The sequence below is a fragment of the Netta rufina genome (assembly GCF_964035555.1).
Source record: "Netta rufina genome assembly, chromosome: 16".
NCBI lineage: Eukaryota > Metazoa > Chordata > Aves > Anseriformes > Anatidae > Netta > Netta rufina.
In genome coordinates this window covers 2,075,014-2,099,983 of record NC_140140.1, presented here as the reverse complement: position 1 = coordinate 2,099,983, position 24,970 = coordinate 2,075,014, and the positions used below count along the sequence as shown (strand labels likewise).

General features: G+C 35.8%; 1 protein-coding gene across 3 annotated transcripts in view; it reads right to left on the bottom strand.

The window, feature by feature from the left end:
* Positions 1-3,178: 3,178 nt before the first annotated feature.
* The window catches only part of ZMYND8 (zinc finger MYND-type containing 8), a gene marked incomplete at its 3' end in the record, with an annotated part of 47,561 nt that continues 25,769 nt past the window's right edge, over positions 3,179-24,970 (bottom strand). The window contains exons 11-21 of one of the 3 annotated variants that reach the window (XM_084296874.1): positions 22,563-22,703; positions 16,776-16,928; positions 15,454-15,957; positions 12,885-13,259; positions 10,632-10,822; positions 9,655-9,735; positions 8,996-9,074; positions 8,315-8,554; positions 7,989-8,146; positions 6,411-6,500; positions 3,179-3,280 (exon numbers count right to left, since the gene is read on the bottom strand). In XM_084296874.1, the coding sequence (XP_084153000.1) occupies positions 3,179-3,280; positions 6,411-6,500; positions 7,989-8,146; positions 8,315-8,554; positions 8,996-9,074; positions 9,655-9,735; positions 10,632-10,822; positions 12,885-13,259; positions 15,454-15,957; positions 16,776-16,928; positions 22,563-22,703 (2,114 nt within the window). Of the gene's footprint in view, positions 3,281-5,933; positions 6,501-7,988; positions 8,147-8,314; positions 8,555-8,995; positions 9,075-9,654; positions 9,736-10,631; positions 10,823-12,884; positions 13,260-15,453; positions 15,958-16,775; positions 16,929-22,562; positions 22,704-24,970 lie in introns of those variants that run through there. The other 2 variants (XM_084296872.1, XM_084296873.1) reach the window with 2 other exon arrangements.

The following is a 24,970-nucleotide window of genomic DNA, read 5'->3' as shown; positions in this document are numbered from 1 at the left end:
TAGGAAACTTTGCTATAGCAAACTCCATCCACATCATACCACCTGGGGGACTAAAGCAAAACCTCAGAGCAGCCTGAATGCTGTATTAGCACGTTCTGACCAGTGCAGGGCTCCTGAAGGTGTGGTAAAGCTAGGAACACATTGCCATCTCTTGGTAAAGCTTCAGAGATGACTGGCCCAGTTAAGGAACTCCCGTGTCCATCTCTTCCTCCTGAGGGCCCAAGAGATAATGCAAGAAGAGTATAGAGATTTCTAAGTTCAAACTAAGAAAAGTTAATTTTCTCCCCAAAACTTAAGGAATCAGTAGTAATATGCCCATATCTCCTAGTAGGCTATAACACAAGATGGAAAACCTGAGGCATATCCATTGCCTGTAGATGAATAGTGAAGACAAGTTGTCCCAAAATGATATATAGCCAGAAAGGCTTCCCATTATTTACACTATCCCTTGCCCCCAGCAACTCAACACCTAATCACTGGCATTGCCCTCTGCAGCCAGACAACCCAAGGGCAGCCCCTCCAGACTCCAAACTAAGGAGTCTGCTGTCTTCAAGCCAGGACTGAATTAGGTTCTGCAACAGATAAACAGTCAGAAAAGTTAAAGTTGCAGGCCCAGCCCACTGATCGTTCCCAAGCTTGGCTCCTACGTAAGAGACACACTCATTAGCGGTAGGAGGTACTCCATACACAAGTGATAAATGCAGCTTAAGCCCGGTCATGACATTTGAATTTGTATTAAATAAAGTTACAGCCAATCTTTTAAATTCATATCACATCAGTGTCATCTCCTCTGGTATGTCCAAGCCAGAGATGTGTTCTTCCCTCACTTTAGATAAAATCATCAGAAAACTGATGAACTTCATAACATAACCAGCTAAAATGAGGGGAGGACACCAGTCACCAGAACATCTAAGATGATACCTTGATACACTGGCCCGATAACAAGTCCTCACTGGGATTTGGTCACCTATTATCCCATATGAGGAAAGAAAAAAGAAATGCCCATTAAAATAAAAATAAATAATAACGATGATCACTGAAATAGAGGCTTCAGAGATCCCAACATTATTAATCCAACATTCAAACTACATGGGGCAGGCCAAAACATCATTTCAAGCTTGCAAGATTTGTGCTTTTCTTTAAACAGGAGCACTGGGAACATTGTTTGATTTTATAAATGCATGTAACAAAATACCTACAGCAGTAGGAACTTTAAAAGAATAGTCATAGTAAGATTTTACAATTAGCTATTTCAGCTCCCTTTGGTTCTTTTAACAGAGGCACATAGCAGTCTTGCCCTACTTCATGCCCCAGAGGACTACAGCAGGACTTGTCATGGAAGTCCCCACCTCAACTCACAAGCATACCCGACAAGCTATGCGATCAATCCTTTGTGTCCTGCCCCAATGCAACAGATGAATAAATGTTACAAATCAAGCACTGGACCATAGCTGCTATTAAAATGAGTCTTTACATACGTGGACTGTTACTTACAGACTGTCAACACTGCTTTGTTTTTTCTCAAATCTGACAGTCTTGGATTCAAAGGTCCCACATTGCTGAGGCAGAAAATCACAACATAAGCAAAATTAGCTATGATCTGGAGACTGTGCAGAAATGAGCATTCATCCAGACTGAATGAACTGGAAATTCAGGAACACAAAACATTTTTCTAAAACTGTTTAATAAAAAAGTGTGAAGTTTCTTGAAAAATTGGAGAAACCCAAAGCATATCGCGTGTCACCTGTCTTAGTCACAAAGAAACACAATTTTCAAAAAAGATATTTAAGTTTAATACAAATTTTATACAAAGAAAATGTGAAAAAATACTTCCATATGCTAAAAGCAATTATGCTTCACAAATAAGGCCAGCTAGGCTATTTTTGACACAACTGCAATTCACGAATAATTCTGTTCTCGCTTTTTTCTTCTAATACTTTTTTCCCTCTAATATGGGTACTAGCTGGAGACTGTACAAACCGCATTCTTTTATAAACAATGGGAGAAATCAACATGACTAAAATGTACAACAGAATGTACTGGAATGATATCATACAATTAATTTTCTCATATACATACATCACCTTTGCTTTGTTCAATGCTTTCGTTTTACACAACATACAAAATGGTACTACAGTATAAGTGTAACAGACAGCATTTTCATGGGTTACTTTCTCTCATACTGTACTGTTTCATGCTTACATAAAAACATAAATTCCATCATATAAATAATACATGCTCTGGCCCAGCATCAAAAGTCCTTTGCCCATGTTTCCTGATCCATGTTTTTCTCCACATCTAGCTCTTGTTCCATTTGAAAACTTTTCGAAGTCCTTTTTAGAGGATTAAAAAGGAAGAAGAAGAAGAAGAAGAAGAAGAAGAGGAAGAAGAAGAAGAAGAAGAAGAAGAGGAAGAAGAAAATAAAACTGAACTGTGAAGCACAGGAAAGCCAAAACCAAAACCCTTTCTCATCTTTGATATTAGTGATAAGAAATAATGCTACCAACCAGCTGATATTACACTTTCAAACTTTCCTGATATTAGGCTGAATTTTCAACTTGTCTCTTGTAAACAATTTTAACAGTCTGGTCACTGTAAAAAGCAATGTAAATATGTATTTCAGGTCCACAGATTGGAAATGTCATAATTCGCCTAATACAATTAACAGAAAAAAAGATACCCTTCATCATTTGGTTGCTCAACAAAAAATTCTACAAGAGTTTCAAAGTGCAGAAATTGTTTTCAATCCAAATGCAAATCAAGTTGCTCAGATTCTCCTGATTACGTTATTTGATGCATAACTGTGAATTTCTGAGACCAGTTTTCAGTGTTAGCTTGTGATAAGGCTATTTTAAACCTTTCTTTTTCCAACTTCAAACACTCTTTATAAGTTAAAGTCAATACAAATATAAAAATGAGATGGTACTCTAACTTTAATGACATCCACAAATTGTACATTATTTACAAAAGAAGCATAGATTTAACACAGATCTTACCTGTCCTCAGCTTTTCTAAGCCAGCGCTAATGCTTTACATTAATGTAGTGTAGTTAATGCTTTGTACACATATACAAAGCTAAAGTCAGAACCTTTGAGGTTAATCCAAAGAACTGTGTTTATTTTTCACATTTCTATTAGATTTATTTTTTCCAACAATTGTATGGACTTCTTGTTAGCAGTTAGACTCTTCGTACTTGGACTGGCATTGTGGTCTGAACATACTGAACTCCAGTTCTCATTGCCACTGTCCCAGCAGAAGGACTTACCACTACAGGAATGGTCTGTGAATTAAAACCAAGAGAAACATATTGTTATGTTAAAGGTCATATAAACATGACCACAGAAATAGAGATTTATTTTCCAGGGAAAATCCAGAACAAGTTCCAATTTTGTGCAAGAATTAAAACCTTTATTACCACAATGTCACCTTATTCCAAGGCAGAAAGTAGTATATTACTTTCCTAGAGCCAAGAGTTTTTTACTGTATTATTACTACTTCATAATTACAGGGACAGTTGTTCTTATAGGTAATGTACTATGCTAGGAGAATTAGGTTTTCAAAGTTACTACGTCCAGTTACATATTTTCCCCAAATTAATACATGGGGAGACGAAAAAGGGCTAAGAAAATCCTTTGTCATTTGAAAAACGTTTTGATGAATCAAACCGGAGTACAAAAATACCCTTGTTTATAAGTATATTCCTGTTACACATTACTTTTTTTTTTTTTTTTTCCCCAAGAGGAACTCCCCCATGTATTCAGTCTACACAAAAGAGAATAAAGAGCATCCATTTGAACAAAAAAAGTACTTAACTTTTACACAAATAGATAACAAAAACATCAGGATTACTGGGAACTGTCTTATACTCCCTGTAAAAATACTAATATAGAATAAATTTTTCACTTCCATCATACAGATCATGATCTATAAATCTTAACAAATGTAGTTTCAGGACATCTCTATGGGTGGTAATTGATTCTACAGATGCAGAGACACAGGCACAAGAATGTTAAACAATCTCGTAACGGTCACATCACTCTGGAAGATCTGGAAAAGGATTTATTGAATCTTAAGCCTTTATCTTACCTTTCCTACAAAAACGTGAGAAAGTTTAGAAATGTCTGTAACATACAAATTGCAAGTATGTTTTGATACAATTCCAGTGATGGACAACTGGTGATCAAACAAATGCATCCATTTCAGTTCACAATATTTAGTGGAAGAAACAAGAAGTGAGAATCTGAGAAATCTGAAAGGGATGCCCAGGTCTTCCCCTTACTGTTAGTGTAAAGTTCCAGAGAGAACACAGAAGAAGAAATACAAGTTCACTGAAACCCAATGTCTCCCCACATTGTTTTAAGAAATCACATTAGTGTCTTAATGGTATTCACCAAAGATTGTTAATATCCCTACTGAGATGGATTACAGCCTAGAGTGTTTATCAGCTCCTTTGCGACAAAGTCTATGCCTTCCAGAAGCCTACTCATTCCATTCCCTGGAATGCAAAGATGATGAGTTCAAATTTTTACAATATTTAACAGCAGAAAGAATAAAAACCAAAATGAAACCAACTTTCTAAATAAATTCAAGATTTTTGTCATTTTACAGTGATTTCAGATGTGTAAAGAAAGTTCAATGGAAATGGTACCCAGAAGATATACTGGAAGTTGTTCAGAGGGGAGAAGTTCCTAGTTGGAAACAAAGTGCAAATTGAACCTTAAAGAAGCCATTGTGTAAGTCACCGTTAGTTGTATAGGCGGGGAAATTAAGCTTGCCACAGTTGTCTTATAAATATACACACTTACACAAATGAAAAAAAAAAAGTTTCAGTTTTTAGAGTGAATGGAATGTGCAAGACTCCTTAAATGTGTTAGGATCATTCCCTGAGAGGTAAATTCTCCACCTCTGCCACCTTTTCACATATGTACATTTTGTATACATATTAAACATGCACTAAGGTTTAAAATTATTTAAATTGCACGTGCAATTGTTAGAATACAGAGGTGTCTGTAGCTGTGCAAGACTAATGCATATACGTGTACAAAGTTTTAAACATGCAGAAATAAAGGTTGAAACCTTCAGATGTTCCACTTATGCTTTACATAAGTCAATACACTTTGTTTTACAGAAAACTGATGAAGGTAACTGCCATTTTCTGAATATTACACGAAACCACTTTATGATCTTAGAACCTCTCAGCTATTCACAAAAGAACCTAACTTCACTGATGTTTCGCGTTTGACTTTAACGCACACAAAACCTTGTTATGGGAATTCAGTCCAAGTAACTTCATGCCAATCCTGCAAAGGTGCACAGTGCTCTCAGTTGAGATGAAATGAGTTGAGTAAAAATGCTTAGGAATGTGACAAGTCATGACAGCCACTATAAGCGATACATTTTTTGTGTGGAGCATGATGGCTATGAAACACGTGTATGTGTGGAGGTGCATATATTCCAACGCACACGTGTGGTATGCTGCAGCTGGAGGGGGAAGGTGCATGCATGTCTGTGTGTACACAGAGAGAGAGAAAGACAGAATAACTTAGCAAACCAGGCGTCACAGTCACAGGATGAAAATGAATTTAAATTATCTAACTTCAGGCAGAAAATGAACTGAAGTTACCCAAACATGGGCTTCTCTGCTGAACCCCCACTGAGACAAGGCATGCAGTTCAGTTACCAGTGCAGTATCAGCATTTCTCTTTTGGTAAGAATGTCAGCTCAGCTGCCGTGCTGACTCTGAAGTGAACACCGCAGAACACCACAAGTTGAAAGAATGTGATAGTATGGTGTGCAAAATCCCAAAAAAGCAAACTCACTTCTGTCCCATCTCCGGTGACTGATACTAGGGTATTCAGGTGTCCTTGGTAAAGTTTTCAGTGGAAAAAAACAGGTCTGAACACAATGCTATTTCTCATAATTTCATAACGCTAATGTGCAATACTGCATGGGAGATACACTACTGCTGAATGCATATTTTTTTTTCCAGAGTTACTGAGATGTCACAGGAATATCAAGCATAGCTCAGAATTCATTAAATCTCTTTAGGATGCCATAGACAAAAAGATATTTTAAATGAATTCTCTATATTTACATTGATGTTGTTTTCAAGTATATACATGAAACGGACAAATAACTAACACAATAAGGAAAAATTGAAGTCTGACTGTCCTCAGTGCCTTAGCTGTTCTTATTGAGAGCTTCTCAACCTTTGTAATAATCAATGGATGAAATGATAGGGTGGAATGTTGCACAGCAAAATAGGACATTTTGCACTGCAAGTTGAGACTACACCAGTGAATTCATATCTTGATAGAACAGTGTACGGAGACAACCCCCCAAAAATACTGAGCAATTTTAATGCCAGGAACAGTACTACTGCAGACTTTAAATGATGATATTGTACTTACAATTGTGGGTTGAGTAGTTGGAATATAGGTGGTGGTCTGCGGTACCTGGACCAGTTTTATAGGCTGGTTGCTTGTCACACCTGTTGCTATCTGCAGAGACAGCACAGGTAACCTCAGTAAAAGTCTCAGCTTTTACATAAATTCCACCTAGTCATAATTATTATAATATGAAATTTATGTTGGATGTTTTGTTCGTGTTAAAAATTTGTATCTTAATGAATTCACAGGTTACTTCTTTGTTAATAAAACAAAATTCAAATTATGAACATGATCAATGTATACAGCATGATGTTTCAGGTAGAACACCTATGTGAAAGCAATTCCAGATTAGTATAACTGGAATATTCCCTGGCGAAAGTTTTAGGTAATTGATTTTCTCCCATCCCATATTTCTCCAGTAATACAATGGTTGTGCTGCCACAGACAATACGTACGAACTTCAACTGAGCCAAAGTTCAACTAACTTCCCCAAAGAATTCAGGTGGAACAGCACATCCTTTTTCCCCTCTTTAAATGTTTCCCAAGTTAATCCCTTAGATGACATGTCAAGCCCAAAGATCTAACATCAGACGGTAGTAGCAAAAGTGTCAAGAAATGAACACAGCTCTCTAGTTTACTATGCTTCCCAATTCTAGAGGACTATCTCAGTGAGACATCATGCTGGAATCACAATACTACAAAATTAGTTTGCTTTTAATATTTTAAAATACAACAAGGCTCCTACGGATGTAGGGGATCATGTGTAAGGGTTTGAAGGATCAGCCCCCCCATAAAATTTTTCATTTAATAAATCTTGCAAGGGCAGAAGAAAAACGGTACTGAAATTGCTAATAGTCAAGTCCTACCTATAAAGCAAAATCTTCTCTATAAACATTTTCTATATATGCAATGTTAAGTCCCTTTTATTAGAGCATTTGCTCATCCTTGCCTACTGAATACTATCAGAGTAGATGCTATGGAGGATTTCATAACTGCACACTGCTCCGTTAACTGTAGATCCAGGTGAACTGTTGTATCAGTGTTATGGAACATTGTGGTACCCTAGTGGCAGTCTGTTGTGATAAAGCAAGTTGATTTGAATGCAGGTCTTGAGCTTGGCCTCTGAACCCCCAGGCAAGAAGGGCTTGGAAGTGCTGCAGTCAGTATTGCTTATCAGAAGGCAACTTGTATCGAAAGATCCAGACCAGAAGCTACACTGATGGGTCCTGGAGAGAGAGAGAGAAAGAGGTCCAGTCCCCCTTGGCTGGAAGGATGAGTCAAGCCAACACAAGGTTTTATTGGGAATGAGTGAAGGGGAAAGGGTGTTCCCAGAGGACAGAAGGAGGTATTTTGCCAAGATGAAGGAAAAACAAAAAACAAACAAAAAAAAAAACAAAACAAAACAAAACCAAAAAACAACAACAACAACAACAACAACAACCAAACAAACCACAACTCCCTATCTTACTCCCCAAATCATGCTGTTTGAAATACGCAAATGGTTACAAATTCCTGGCTGATCCAGGGAAGCCTTTAGGGGTAGGTTTCAGAGGAATCTTACATACTATTTTAGTTTGAAGTGACCATAATGATACTCACTGTAACACTCTCTTTGCTTTTATCAGATGAAACTTCCTTCTCCTTGGGGGTGCTGGCTGTTTCTGTGGCTGTAGGCTGCACACTTGAACTGGGCTGTGATGTTTTATTTAATGTTTCTGTGCTAATTTCATTATCAGTTTCTTGCTGTGTTGCAGTAGCTAAAGGAAAAGAAGAAAAGAATAGCCACTACTCATGTGTGCCGGTCCACACTCACTCACTCTTCATAGGCACATCTGCACGCATGTAAATGAGGAATACTGAGTCACTGTGTATTACACCCACCCTAACTCCCTCAGCTACAAAGATGCAACCCAGAGTAAGATTACCTGACTGTGTGCAAGATTTCATATGCTCAGGCCAGTGAGCTTGTTGGCAGGGATAGTCGCAGTAGCTAGTATTCCAACAGCAGTAAAAGATGGCCTCTTTCTTGCAGTTGGCACACCACTGCTTCTTCTTAGTTTCATCCACCGCTTGCTGCTTTTCCATTTCCAGCTGCTTCTTCACCTCAGCAATCAAACGATCTCTTTCTTGTTCTAGACTCTGACGCATTTCAGCCATTGTCAGTTCTGATCAAAATACAAAGAAAGATGAATTTTCTGTTCCCCCCTCCAACAGCAAGACCCTTCTTGAAAACTTGGAGCAACATTTGCTATCTTCCTACTTAGTTACTATGAAGTAATCAGCATAAAATATCTCTTGAAGAGGGATTATCCAATGATGCATTAAAAAAAAGCAATTTTTCTGTCCTATCAAAAGCTCTCTGTAGCCTAAATTTGTCTCAGAGGACTGAACACCTGTTATTTACAGGTATGCACAGACAAAAGTACTTTGTGTATGGATTGAAATGGCATCCACTGACATCAACACAGCACATTCCATAAGGTATTCTATCCTTTACAGGGCTAATTTGTAGTATCATATGATGAAGACAATGTATACTTCTGGCATTTAAATTTTCTATTTGGGACAAAAGATAGACACAAGATTTTGAACTGTCACTTTCATACCTAGATTATGCTTCATTTCTGAGAGTTCCTGTTGATGTAACCATTGAAGTTTTTCTATCTCAATCCTCAAACGCCGAATCTAAATATTAAAAAGTTAATACTTAGTAGTAATAAACAGGGTGCAGTGAATACATAACTATTATACAGAAAAACATGCCCATAACAAAGAGCTTGATCATCACTTACATTAAGGCTCCTTTTTATTAACATGAGGAAAGTGTTCTATTTGCTTGCTAGATTTTCTTACCATAAAAAGTGCAGGACTGTTTGAAAACAAAAAGCACTTTTATTAAATTTGGACTCCCATCTAAAATTATTTGAGTCTCTAATTTCCCTACCAGAATCAAAAATCTGTTCCTCAGTTTTGCTTGTATTTACTGGTGATCTTTGTGCTTATCTTATAGAGCCCAACTGATATTTTTTCTGTGTTTTTCTCTACCACACTAATCATTACTTCTGTAACAGCAAAAAAAAATATGATCTCTAGATAGCATTCACATATAATGTATTATAGGAATAGCTATACAGTACTATATGATTATATGATATTTTTATACCATGTGAAATAAAGTTATTTATTTTCACAACTTTCAAAGTTAAATAGAAGCAGTTTTGTTTTGTTTTGTTTGTTTGTTTTTGTTTTTTAATCTTACACTAACCTCAGCTATTGTACTTCCAGTGGTATTTTTTGAAAGATCATTATAAATTTCAGTCATTGTTCCTTTGATGGCATCCATCATCTGAAAGACAAAAATCAAAAAAAAGTTGATATACATTTTTAATAGATACCAGCTTACTTTTCATTGTAATTCATTGTAACCACTTTAATATGAAGTTCTATTACTATCAAGGTCACATAGCTGTATATATATATGTTTTCCTGGATCTACTTTTAAAGGACTATTTTAGAAGGTAGAAGACAACATTATTCATCAGGAGTCTGATTTTTTTAATTGTCCTGAATTGGTGAACAGCTTGACCTTCTTATTACCAAGACATTGCTATTGAAGTCAGTTACAAACAAAAAATATAACTGAGTTTGGGAGAAAAGACAAATTAAAAAATTAAGAAAAAAAAAAAAGAAAAAAAAAAGAGGAAAAAAAGGCATTTACTGACATTGCTTACCACTGACAATCCTACCAAGACCATATGAAAGTTGACCACATTGAAAGTTGATAGTCAAGATTAATTCTTATGCTTTTAATATTTGTGTTTTAAAACAAAGCTACATATTTGTGTGTTACTAAATACAGATAATGAAATGTTAATGTTTACTGTAAATATGATGCTATGGGACTATCTACACCTTTACCAAGAACAGGCCAAAACTGAACGCAGTGTAACCAAAAGAAGCAATGGGGAATATGAGAGCCAAAGAGTCTGAAGTACCTGGACAGCTAGAGGATATTGTACAAAGAACTCTGGCTTAGAATGGCAGCATTCAGCCAGTTGCACAATGATGGTTCAGCACTGTCATCAAAGTCTAGCTGTTTCTACCCAGCAGAATGAGTATACAACATATAATAACAATTATTAATTTCACAATAAAGTTTTTATTTCACAGTATAAAAATTTTAGATATTTGAAAGTTCATTTCATGACAAAACTTACAAGAAAATCCTATCCAAGAACTTACTTTGCTAGTATATTTAGCAATATCTGCAGCCACATCAGCTGAAGCTGTTGCAATTGGCAAGTCTGTATTAACTGAGGAAGAAAGTGTATTTGCAGATCCAGAACTTGTAACCATAGAAATCGGTTGAGTACTTGTAACCAAGGTTATGGTTGATGTGGAAGTGCTCTGGGTGATCTCTTTCTGCTGCACAGCTATGGTAAGAAAACGTACATCAGATCATCAATCACAAACGATTATGAAAATGCATAGGCAAACTTTTTCTAATTTTAATGTTCATTAAATATACACACCTAACCATTTCCAAGATTTGTCTTACTTATACAATGGTGCTATTTAATCAACAGATTATACAGTGCCCAGTCACTGAATTGATACATTATTAACAAGGCTTAAAGGTAACATAGCAAACAACTTCAAATCTTACAAGTTTAGACTGGCCAATGCAAAAGTCTCCCTTAGCATTTCCTAACCTCTCAATTTGCAGAACTCCCAACTAATAGCATATGTATAAGCATAACTTAGTCTTTGACGTTTTCATTTGTCACCATTTGGAAACATACTAACTAAGTTTTTTTTATTTTTTGTTTTCTAAACAAGGTTTAGTGAGATACTGTTGAAGACGGTCTGTTTCAGTCTCACTTTCTGGTGTTATTTGCATTCTTTTTTTTTTTTTTTTTTTTTTTTTTTTTTTTTTACTAATGCTACTAATTATCGTTAGTTTTGAGTTGTGATGTCTTTAATATACATACATCCAGCTCAAGCTCAGCCATTGGCTGGGCGCAGAGCAAGGAATGCAACATGAGATTAACTCATTAAAGAATTTCTTCAGAGAATTAAACAGGAAGAAAGTCTTGAGTTAACTCAAACAGGAAAAACTTTCTCATCCTTGCTCAATATTTCAAATAATTTTAAAACAGTTGGTAATTCAAAAATAAGAGCAAATACCTTTCACCTTTACATCCCTAATGACTCAACTGCCTTAATTTTTTTAGACAACTCTTTAAGCGATTCACATTATAAAGATGTCTCAGTTGCTGATATCTTCAAAACACAAATTAATGAAATACAATAGTTCTTCAAATTATCCCTAGGCACTATTTTTATGTCATTTCAGTACGTACAAAAAGCTATATATTTGAGAATGTTTTAATGTGATATTTCTAGCATATAATACATAAGACAGAATATAGCTGTGATGCACTCAATAGTATGTTGATAAAACACACTCATGGGCTGAACACTCAAAGTTTAGTCCATGTTATTGAGCTCATACTAAGGCATGACTATAAAAATAAAACACCAAGTTTCCCCTTTATTTCTCTCACTGAATATTTCTGTACCAAATTTGTGCAGTCTATAAGCAGAAAAATAACACTTCATCACTTCTTGAATGAGTCACAAAACAGTTTGGGAGCAGGGAAATGTCACTCTGGTAAATGTTTGTATGTGTATGATATGTAAGCCTCTCTTATGTAAGAAATTACTGGCTTGCTGGTAGCATTAGCAGAATGGAGAATATATCTGAATGTATCTAGCACACCTGAAAATAGTTCAGCTGATTAATCTGAAACTACAAATAAAGCTAGATTTGCATAAAGCTGCTGTTCTTTGAACTGAAGTAGTTGAGGTGCTAGCTTACATAACCATGCGCCTACTATTACAGAAACCTCTGGCAAAAGGATGGTAAGAAAACAGTTGTGAAAACACTGTAACATGACAGACTGTTTGCTCAGTGAACTGGCATCAGAGTCCTATTAAGAGTTGATTCTTCCCATCAACAGGGATTTCAAAGACAAATGCAACCTGGGTAATTTCATTGTTAACAAATTACTGTATGAAAAAAAAACCTCTACAAACCAGCTTCTTGACAGATAAAATTGGATCCAGTTTGCAGATACTGAGATAGTGGTGGTGGTAATTGTGCAACTGGAATAGAGTTGATGATTTAATCACGTAATCCAGAAAATAGTTCTGTTTACTCTCTCAAATCTGTGACAGCTAAGAATGGCAAAAATATTTTACAGATACATGCGCAAATGTTTTGTCATTCAAATAAGGAGACATGTCTCTAAATACACACCAGAAAGAGCAGGTATGGTGAGTAAGTTGTTGTATTTTAAAGTCACTTAGAGTAGAACCAGACTTTGAGATTTTGTTTATATGGAAGAATTCCTGGTTAGGCAGCGTTGGACCACTGAGATCACTACTGGGGAATTATGGCATCATGGGCACATTGAGTTAGAAAGTGTATACCTTTAACTGCTTGTCTTGTCTGGTATCTTGTGCCTTGAGAGGACTGAGGTTGCTGTGACTGAGACTGCTGGTTCTGCTGCTGTTGCTGCTGTCTCTGCATCTTCTGCATGTGCCATTTTTGAGAAGATGTCTGAAATTTATTTGAAGAATTCCACACTACTCGCTGCACAGCAGGGGCTGTTTCCTTAGGCAGCAGAGGCCTCTGCTTTTTCACAGGGCTTCCAGTGGCTGCAGATGGAGCACTAACAGTAGAAGTAGTGCTGGTAGTTGCTGTCACACCAGCTGGTGGAGTCTGGGCTGCAGAGCGGGTAAGAACTGGAGTTTCTGGTAGAGGCTGGGTGCTTGCACTGGAAGAAGGTGGAGTTTTACCTACAACTAAACAAACATAAAACTTAATGTCAGCTTTTCACCAGCAAATCTGACCCATAATTTTACAGCTAACTTTTAGAAGAGTCATATGCACCTTCCAGACTACTTTGAATTATTTTCCTCCAAAGGTAATTATAGAATCACCTAGGTTGGAAAAGAACTTCAAGACCACCAAGTCCAACTGTCAACCTGACCTACCAAATCCCATGTCCCTTAGCGCCACATCCAAGTCTCTTAAATACCTCCAAGGATGGGGACTTCACCATGTCCCTGGGCAGCCCATGCCAAAGTCTGACCACCTGGCCCCAAGACCGAGCCCTGGGGGACACCACTGGTGACCAGCCACCAACTGGACTGAACTCCGTTCCCTAGGCCTCTTTGAGCCCATCCACCCAGGCAGTTCTTCATCCAGCAAACTGTTCACCTCTCCAAGCCCTGAGCAGTCAGTTTTTCCTGGAGAATACTGGGGGAAGCAGTGTCAAAAACTTTACTAAAATCCAGGTAAACAACATCCACAGCCTTTCCCTCATCTACTGAAAATCATCTTCTCATAGGAGGAGATCAGGTTAGTCAGGCCTTTCATAACCCATTCTGTCTGCTTCTGATCACTCAATTGTCAACATATTGATATTCTACAAGTAAACTCATTTCAGTCTAGTTGAAATTGGTGGCAATTGAGAAGCACCAGCTATTGACAAAAACAAAACAAGAAGTACAGAACCCAGAAAAGCAGCCTGACCTCTCTGGAAGAAAGGTTCGCATTTGTTAGACAGTTTCTGGATTACCACTTAAACCTGTCATCCCAGAGTTCACAGCTGATTGTTCCACATAGCAGATCCTATTCTCTTGCTATGCACCTTGACAGGGAAATGTTACGATTTATCAAAAAAATCTCTTCACTGGGGTTGCTGGTGAGCTAAATGCATGGATGCTCTTACACACATTTTCTTGGTATAACTGATGTTACTTTAATATGTCCTCTTCTGACAAACAGTAGAAGACAAATAACTTTCAGACAACCAACTCAGCAAACAATTGGTATCTAAAAGCATCTGGTATCTTTTCATGAGTTTCATTGGCAAAGTACAACTGTTTACAGATAGACCTTAAACAGAAGTTCTTAAATAGATACTGTAAAAAATGGTCAAAAGCTGAAATATAATACCCCACTGTTATCTGTGCTTGTCACGTCAAAGAAAAAAAAACAAACAAACAGGAATTCCTTAGCTCCAACAAATAATATGTAAGATAACACTAAACATATGAAATCCTCATTCAATGAGAAGGAATATGAGAAGAAATTATCCACATTTGAAATACGATATTCACTCAGGACTTATACACAGTCAATGAAACAGGGCAATATATGGTCAGGCTTTGCTCTGTCTATTCAGCTCTCCCTCATCACTGAACCACTGAAGCTGAGAAAATCCTTCCAAATCAAGTAAATAAATATGAATATCACTTTGTGTTGTGCCCAACACAGTTCTGAAATCAGCAAAAATATTACAGTTAACTTCTTTTAAATTTAACTTGTATCTATATAAGAAAAATGGCATCACTTGCTAGACATGAGTTACCAGGTGTAGAGTTTGGCTTGAATCAGCAATGGTGTATTAGTTCTCATGATTTACCACTGTCCTCTCTTACTGACAATTTACCATTTGTCGAATAACTCATTTACTGTCCCTCAGCTCACCTGAAACATATTACTTTATTTTCAAAATCCAGTGGCTAGAGGAGTAAGTACCATTCTCCCTCACATGACCAAAACACTATGAAAACTGACAAACTCACTTTCTTAAATGTCTAGAGATCCCTTTTACCCCCTGCAAAAGCAAACAGAAGTTTCTATTGCCTTTAAGTATTGATTTTAATGGGACCTTATGAAATTTGTATGTTTGAAAAATTCCACCTACTTCTACAGCTGTGATTTTGGGATGTCTACAGAAATGTAGTTTCAGATGGAACTCATTAACACAGCAAAAAAAAAAAATTCTAAATTTGTGGTTTAAATTTATTTAAACCAGAAATTATAATGGTGACTGAAAACCTTCCTTTATAGACATAAAGAATGAAAAATCATTCATAAAAATTGTTTTAGTATGGATATTTTTAGCATCTTAATGCAAAAATAGAGCTAACAGTTCTAACTTCAGCAACAGCCCTACAGTAAAGAAAAAAGAGAATTTCATCCTACCATCTTGTTTAGGAGGAGGTTCTTTAGATTCTTTCTTGTTTTTCCGTCCTTCACGCCCACAATGATCATCTCCGAGATCGATGACAAGTTCACTCTCAGAATCTGAGTCCAGTCCTAGATGCACAGTTGGAGAGTCTGTCTCATCTTTACCTTTCAGTTTTTCTTTTGCAGGATGTTGCAAACTTTTTCCCTTTTCAGAAAATTCTTTTTCAGTGTCGGTAATTGCCTTTTCTTTGACTGGGTCATCTGTTTTCTCCACTTCTGGACTTGTGCTTTTAAGTTCCTCCTTGTCTTCATTCTGTGCTGGGGGCTTAGGTTTTTTTTTCAAGCTCATTGATTCTTTGTCACTCCTTGTACCTTCCTTATCCTCTCCATCTTCTTGATCATTCTTTGATTTCTGATCCTCATCACTATATTCACTGTCACTGGTGTCAGATTTTTCAGAATCTTCAGAGTCACTGTGTTCTACTGCAGTATAAACAGCTTCAGATATTTCATTTATTCCTAATTGTGGGAAGGAAAAGTACATTCCATGCTGATATCAGACTGACTGGCATTACCAAAAAAAAAAGTTCCCTCCGTAGAACGAGGAATATAAATACCATTACCCTGTCAGTCCTTAAGCTATAAGCACCTCCCTTAGTTCCCTATCTCAATATCAAAATGTGTAAGAATTACCTTCCACGTATTCCAATTATTTTTATTTGATTCAACAGCCCTCCTTCCACTGTTTTTCCCCCACTACCTACAAGCTGTAGCTTTGCTCGATATTGGGCCAATGCTGACAAATATGAAGAGGAATAATTAGTATCCACAACAAACCACCCTAAAATTAGTAGCACTGTTCACCTGATTAGTTACTTCCGCACATGTCAGCACAATCAGTTTTAGACAGCATAATTTTTGTGAGAAGAATCTGTAATTCTCTAGTGCCTAGAAAATCTTCAATTAACTGCTAGACTATGCTTATATTTTTAACAGCTCCTGTACGACTGGATATAATAATTTGTGCAGCTAACCTAAGTTAGGTATAGTTTTTCAATTTTTCTATTTACAAAGCAAATAGAAAGACTTTAATTCTGCTATACTATCTTCAACAAAATGGTTCACAAACAGATTAAAAGATGAAAGAATGAAAGATTTTTGGCTAAAATCTGAAATGTAAGGTCTCGCTATTTTAAGTTAAACTAGTTCAATGTATTCTATTGGTGTTTAAGAGCTCTAACACCCTCTTACTCTTGTGTTAATGCATAAAATATTTAAAGTTTTACTATTTGAAAATGCTTTTTAAACTCCAGAATTTCCTCAAGTGGTATACTCACCAAGTTGTGCTTTACAGCTCTCTATTGTCTTGTCAAGATTAAGCTGGAACCTACTACGTATCTGTCGTTTTGGTGAAATGAGTGGCACAGGGGTGGACTGCTGTTGGACTGACTCACTCAACTCCTTCAGATCCATCTCAGCTTTGCTACGATCTAGAAAAAGAAAAAGGATCAAAGAAAAATATTTTGCAAAAAGAAAAAAGATCGTTATCCACGTACGACGAATTTTACTGAGTAACAACACAACATGAAACATGTTTCATTTCTTTTATAACTACAGGCTAAACAGTGATTCTAAAATGACTCCGCTAAAAATAACGGACTCTTCCTCTCTGATGCTACATATTTCACATGCAAACTGCATGCATAAGTTATACGGATGCTCTTTTCCATCAACATTAAATTATCAAGAAATTATCATTGAGTAAGTTGCCCAACAGCAGCTCTACTAAGCTATTGTTATTTACTGCTATTAGTATATTTTCACAGAGAAAATTAAATAATAATTATCCTTGTAGACATGAGTTAGAATTTAAAAGATAAGTCATATGGGTTGTTACACCAGATACAGTAATAAATTTAATAAGCTATTTTTTTCAATATATGCCAGCAAAATCTTCTCTTGAGCTCTCCAATACAATTAAAGAGAATTTTGACTGAAATATACAGATCTGTCAGCAGAGTAGGGCTAAAACTGTCTTAGCAACTAAGTTTCACATTTTTGCTCCAGTTTTTAAAAAAGGTTACTTCTGTTCCACAGTCCTATTATTTACTCTTTGCTAGCAATGGGGACGCTTCCTTTTGGTGCTCAGAACACCAAACCACTCTGGAATTAGTTGCTTGTCTGGGCAGGAGGAAGAGGAAACGAACAAGGTGAATGGAATGGAGAGAAGAATTAGGTTCTGCCACTTTAGCTCCTTGAATTGGCTCATCGTAGGATTAAGTAAGATCCACAGAGGCCATTGAGAAGACACAAGACAACACTAGCACAACGAGCATTTTTACTTCATTTACAATTTCAATCCACAGAAGTTAAAGATATCACAGTATTCTTATGTTACTTTAAAACAAAACCACAAAAAAACCACTCATCTCCAAGACATTTTTTGGATGAACAATTCATAGAGGAAAGTGAAATAAAGAGCTAAGCCAATGATTCCTCTGCTCTAACGTTCCTCATGAGTTTTAGCTCAACTTTAAGGTACACTTAAGAGCCATCATAGTGTGCCTCAAGCTCTGCAATGCAGGTGTCATAGTTGGGCTGGCCACTCTACCTCCCACTAGGGCTGCAAACAGAATCTGTATTACATGTAGAGCAGGTGCAGAAGGAACCATTCAAGTATTGATGCACTTTTTCTTTTCTGCTTAAATAGCAGTTTCCCATCTCCTCCCAGAGAGAGGCAGCAACTTACGTGCTGCAATCCCACAAGCTAAATATACAGGCTATATATTGGATCACCTTGGATTATTTATTTATATATATATATATATATATATATATATATATATATATGCATTATAGCATACACAAATTCAGACTAAATAATCTAATGCACAGTCATATTTTCTAGCCCCAGTGAAATGATCCTAAAAGTAATATTGAATTTCACAGTCCTCATGTGGCATTTTCATACTGCAAAAGACCAAACATACCACAAACTCCATCACTTTTGGTGTAAATTTTGAAAATAACAAAGGCCCTAAATCGTTTAAGTATTTTTGAAAAATTTGCTCCTTGTGTTAGAACTAGGTTTCTCCTTCCTGTGTGTTTATAGACTGATAAAAACTGACCTTTAACTTTCTGTAAGAGATGGTCTTGAAATTAATTTTAATTCAGGAAGATAACTTTCTGCATGATATACAGTATACCAGTTTGTAACTTTGGAAAATATTTCACATAGGAATTACAGTAAATTATTGCAGTGTGAACCAAAGGTAATCTAGTACTGTCTTAAGAATATTTTTTTCTGCCAGCAAGAGAACACAGACTTTTGTTTGGGGCTTCACTGCAGAAATAAAGGCAGACAAAAATCCCCTTATGCCAAAAAACTGGGACAGAAAGTGAATGACAAAAAGCAGACTACTAAAGAAGTTAAGTAAAATCACAATCACAAGTCACAGCTTAATTAAACTCTGGCTTTCCATAATCTACCCCAGAGGGGCTGAAATAAAAATGAGATTTCAGCCTAACTTCCATCTTAACTGATGACAGGTAGCTCTTTGCAAACATACAAATTACAGCTGCATTGATTTTTAGGTTGGAAAGACAAGCTATTTGTAAAAGTTAATTTTTCTGTGATGAAAGAGATACTGTTAATTTTCCGAACCTGCAGTTCAAGATACTTCATCACACTGAAGAGCTTTGAATGGATTTCATCTACAATGACAAAACAAATAAGGCATCTAGCTCTAGTGCTTATTAAAGAAACAGTTGTTTTTTTTTGCCTATTGCTATTGTAGATAAGAGCAGAATAACACCCTTCAGTCTCGTATTTTGTTCTTAATTGATGTATGAATATGCAGCGGAGACATTATCCCAATACTAAAAGGATGTCCTGTCGCTGAGTTGCTTTCATGGAATGGAACGATATGATACATGTACTATAGCAAAGGAACGCAGAAAACTATTTCCCCTATCAAGCTACAAAAATGCATTGTTGATTAGAGTTTAAGTCCCTAGTAGATTTTGAACTAATTCACACATCCTCCTAAAAAAAGAAATTAACTGGACATATGGTAGACAGCACCTGTGAAAAATACCAACTTTGGAGCTTCACTCTTATTTTGACATTCCCAGAAGCAAATGAAGGAAAGGAGATCTCATTATCACCAGGTAGGTGCGTTGTTATAGGAGGATACTTCACCTCAAACATCAAAACACTATTCTAAAACTCAGTTCTAGTCAACGTTTTCCTTAATTACTATGATGACAGTAATTTATCCTTAGATGACAGAAATGAAGGCTGCCTTTTTTAGGAAAGGGGCCACAGTTCAAAATGTTTTTAAACTGCAGAGTGTTTCTGAAACAAAGAAGCTGAATTAATAGTTCTAATTGCTGTTAAGCTACAGCTCTTCTGCACTCTGCACTTAAGAAGAGGGGGAGGTGTCAAAGACCCATTCATAAAATGAGGAGTATCTGGCTAAAGAAGAATAGAGGAAAAAAACGACCTGACTGCTGTATAGTAAGTATGACTCAATGTGATGCTACTGGAGAAGCAATACATCATAAGTGTCATTAGAAACTCTTCCTAACACTTCCTGACTTAAAGACTGGTTCTCTGAGTTATGCAAAACATGAATTATAACACATCATTCCATTTGGAGCACTTAAAAATAAAAACATAAACACACAGGGAAAAAAAAGTGTGCAAACAAGAGGTGGTTCATAGGAAAGAGACAAAATCAATTTAGAAAATATTATGTAAGGGGGAAAATTCCCTTTGGAGAGATGAAACATGAAAAAAATATTAACAGCCTTCCTCTTTAAAGTAGAGAAAGCTGCCTAAAAGGTGATAGCGACCATGGTTCTCCATGGTCAGGAACAAACTAGAATAATGTGCTGTATTTCCAGCAAACATTATTTAGATTGGATATTCACGTGAGGTTGAAAGAGTAATGAAACTATCAAAAAGTTTAACCAGGAATAATGTGGAATTTCCCTCATCAATTTCCAAGGACAGCTTAAATAACTTTGTGTCAGAAATGAAGTATGGGACTTACCTCTTTTCCTTAGTGTAGTTTGGAATCATGATTTTACTGGAGCATTGCCAGCTTACATCTTAGGGGTTTACAGTAAGGTGTTTTGTTTACAGTTAGCTTTCAAGACGTGCAGTTTCCTTTCAGGCATGATAAGGATAGAATTTCAAAAGAAATCAGCACTCACAAAGCTTTTTCATTCACACTGAAAGAATTTGAGTGTTGATTTTTTTTTTTTAATTTTGCCATATATATGTATATAATATGTATATAAATAAAATAAAAAATTATAGAAAGCTTTGCTCTAGGATTTGATAAATAAAGAGTTACCATCACTATATGGCAGGATATAAATAGAGGAAAAGATGGCCAAAAGGGGAAAGATAGACAAGAGACACTATAATATCTACCCAGCAGAGCCTCTATCTTAATATGGAAGAAGTGTCACATTTCAAACTTATCTAGCCCAGAAGGAGGTCTCACTGAGAAGATCTGTTTTTCCAATTTGTCTCATTAATTCTGAGGTATTAGTACAAAGAAAACAAGTAAGTTTTTCTCATCGCCCATCTGAAAAATATAATTCCTTATTGGGTCAAAGTTTTATTTCATCTTTTCTGACTCTAATACACAAAGACAGGCGTATATATATATAAACCTGGAATTAACACATTTTTCCAAGCAATCTGTGTATAGTTTGATCATTCACACCTGCACTTTTCGCTTTAGCCAGTCTACCAGGAAGAACTGATGGCTCATTTCCAATATTTGTCTTTCCTTATTGCTGAAATATTGCTGTAGGATGATCACACAGCCCTTAAGCTGGCTGCTTAAGGTACAAGTTTCTGTTTTCTATACTTTCACTTTTGTTTTTTCGAAGAATCCCTGTTCACACAATTAATCTTATCTAAAAGCCATGGGATTCCCAGATGAAGCCATGTCAGGTATAGCTGACATGAACAAATGAAGAAGTGCCCTTTCCATACCTAGTACCAAACAGCATATATAGCAAAGGAAATTCCCCTAAAGCTGAAGAAATATTTGATATTCTACCTAAAAGTATACTAGCTGTTCTTTTATGGTATTGCTTGTGGACAACAACAACAGATTTTCAGTTCCACCCTATGTATTCAAAATACTCTAAGCTCCAACTAATGTCTCCCACCTGTGGCTCAAACAATTTCAATACAAAAATGTTTCTTAACTTTTTTTTTTCCCAAATGCAATTTATTTTTTTTTCAGGTAAGGCAACAAACAGCTGCAGTGCAGCAAAAGTAAGTAATGGTTACGTCCACACAGATGGATTCACACTAAAAAGTACACTATAAGCTTGTATCTACAGTTACATCTAGCTCACTGGAAGCATTTCAAATTCTGCTTGCTGTGATCAAGCCTTCCTTAAGTATTTGGCAAAGACCAAGAGAAAGAATCCTGTCTCTCCATGTAATATCATAGGGATGAAAAAAAGTGGCCAGAACTGAATCAGAATACTCTTGGGAGCAAAGCATGACTGAAGAAAGTGATTTATGTCTCTTTGGCTTTTGGAACTATTTTACCAAAGTAGTACATTCCTACTTCATCTTTCAAAATTTCAGAATCTAAAATTTAGGGAATTTCAAGATGTCTGCTAATTCCTTTTCTCCATCTATCTTCCTAGATGTGGATGGTTAGCAAAGAGGTGACATGAAGGTAGCAAAAGAGAAACCCTAATAAATCCTAAACCCTAAAAAACACAGGAAAACTTTACCAGGTGCTCACAGAAGAGACTGATGGGTGAAGAATGGCAATATTCATGTTATTAAAAGCTTTAAACTTACCTACTGTTTAGTAACATTCATTTGTACAGGTTAGCCAAAAATCATCTCAGCTACTTCCTTCCATCAAAAAGAAATGATAACAGGAACTTTAATTCCATTTATAAAACAAAAAAAGAACAGCTTATTTGATGAAACAATAATTATATAAGTGCCACATGTAAAGCCCTTTGTTCATTTAAAGCTAAGTAGAATCAAGTTTGTTCATATTTTCTCACATTAACACCACTGTAATTTACTCAGCTGTAACAGAATTAGACTTTCAAAGGTCAAGACTAACCAAGATTAAGATTCAGAATGCTTCCTGGAGTGGAAGTTCTTTCTTGCTTAGCAGAAATTGGTGTTGACGCTTGAGGAGAGAAGGGTTTGGGACTGCCTGACAAGCTCCCTGCTTGACCTGTTCTTGTGGGTGCTGGAGAAGCTGAAAAAGTACAAAATTAATAAAGAAAGGTTTAAAAATAATCACAATAAAGCCATACTCACTGGGACAAAACAGCTTTTAAACCTTTAAAAGCAGGGAAAGGATTTTTGTTTAATAATTTCAACATCATGTTATATCTCCACTGTAACTTACAACTGTCTCATACTTTAGTTTAATAAAAAAAGAAACTGTAAGGAAAATCATGTTACTACAGCTATTAATTCCATTCAGGCCAAATGAATGTTTAACCTCAAAACAACTCTGTTTTCAGTGAAGTTTCCAACTTTTGAGATTTGGCTATTTTAAATGTAAACAAACTCTGACTGCTATCTATTTTATTGCATGTATGTAGGTAAACATTTTAAAAAAATAAAACTAGCCCATTTTATAGATACATAAATAGAGAATTAAAAACACAAATCATACTAAATTTAGTCAGTGCAGTTGGAGATTACTGATGAAATCTCACAGATTAGGCAGTAGGATATTCTAATTTACACACAGTTTAGGCAAAATTCTGCGCTCTGATCCTTCAAAATGTATGCAAAGTCATGTTTCAAAAACGAACTTCTGGAAACACCCAATCTGTCTAGAAAGGGAAACATCTGTAGGCCATTACCTAAAAAGAAAGTCTTAACTCCTGTCAGCAAGAGTTGTCCATTAAATCTCTGCTTAATGCTCTGAAACTGTCATTCTAAACTCACTGCTGAACAATTTGTGTTCCCCAGTGCCTAAAAGACTGTCTATATATTTTTTTCAGATTCCTAACAGGTAGTGATATCTGCTGTTTTCAGGAACAGCAGATATTCTATATTTCATATATAAATTAAAATGGTTTGCGTTATTAATTAAAACTCTACATCTTAAGACAGAAAACAGCACCTATAAGCTACACCTCGTGTGAAAGATGCACACACACACATACATGATAACTGATCTATAAAATGAATTATTTCTTTTGACATGTTATCATCTATTGAAATGTCCATATCTTTTCATACACTTTAACTCATCAGAGTTACTTTATCATCACTTTCATAAGATGTACAGGATCCCATCACAAGATAACGTGTACCCAAATGTCATTTCACAGCCTAGCTTTTTTGGGCTAAGAGAAATAAGATTCCCAAACCATGACCTGCCAGGTCTACTGTCCATTTGGTGTTCATGGTTGTCAGTTTAAGAAATTATTTGACAGCACACACACTGCAGAACAATGGAATAAGCATTTCTATTGCACAACATAACCTCCATAATAAGTTACATACACTTGTTTGAAGAAGCTCTCTACAGCTTCCTCTAATGCTATTTTTAACATCAGATCGTCTAAAATAAAAATTTAGAAGGAAAAAAAAAGCTTTCTCTCAAGATTTATGTAAAATCTGTGTAAAAAACGTATGTGAATCTTGAGAGAAAGGAAGAAGAAAAATTTATATGAAAGCTTTTCCTAAGCTTAATGCTTCTTTTGGGTTACAATTTCAAGTCTAACATAAAAAAAATTAAAAAATCTATGATATTGATCATATCAAAGCAAAATAAAATTTAAGAAACTTCACTGTTATCACTTCAACCATTTTTTCCAGTCTCCGATTTCTTATGTATCTTCAACCATCCTTTACATGTAGCTTTTAGAACTTCCCTTATTTTTCAGCTTTCATGATCAAGAAACTTGGAAAACTTCAAAGTTTTTACAAGTTTTTACTTGATTATATGCCACTATCAAAAAAAAAAAACAAAAACTCTTTAAAAAGGAATCTGAAAAATTAGACCCTGCCAAAAACTGTACCAAAATCCATTAGCAATTTGGAAATTTTCTATTGCTCCAAAATATGTGACAAAAAAATGCAGAATTGTATGTTAAGTCTGAACAATTATTTGCAGTTAAGCTACCCATTATACAGCACTGGTAAAAGTTTATCTCCAATCAATTTTTAAAGCATTATCAAAAGTTAAAGAAAAAAAAGATTCAATTTCCTTCGCAAAGAAATTCTTTCAACAAAAGCAGTTTTATGGACACTCAAATAACATATCATATTGGAGGGGTTAGATAGTGATGATTTTAATTTGATGGAAGGTTTGCATGAGCAACACAAAATTAGCTACTGTTTGGTCTTTCACTACATTGTAAGTCTGAAAAGTCCAAATTCTGTATTTGCTGCTCCTATTTCTGTTTATCTACACTGCCTGTACAACTGTAATTTTATCATATTTTAGCTACTCAGTTGGGGAACGCTAATTAACACCTCGAAAAAGAGCTATCAATTTTT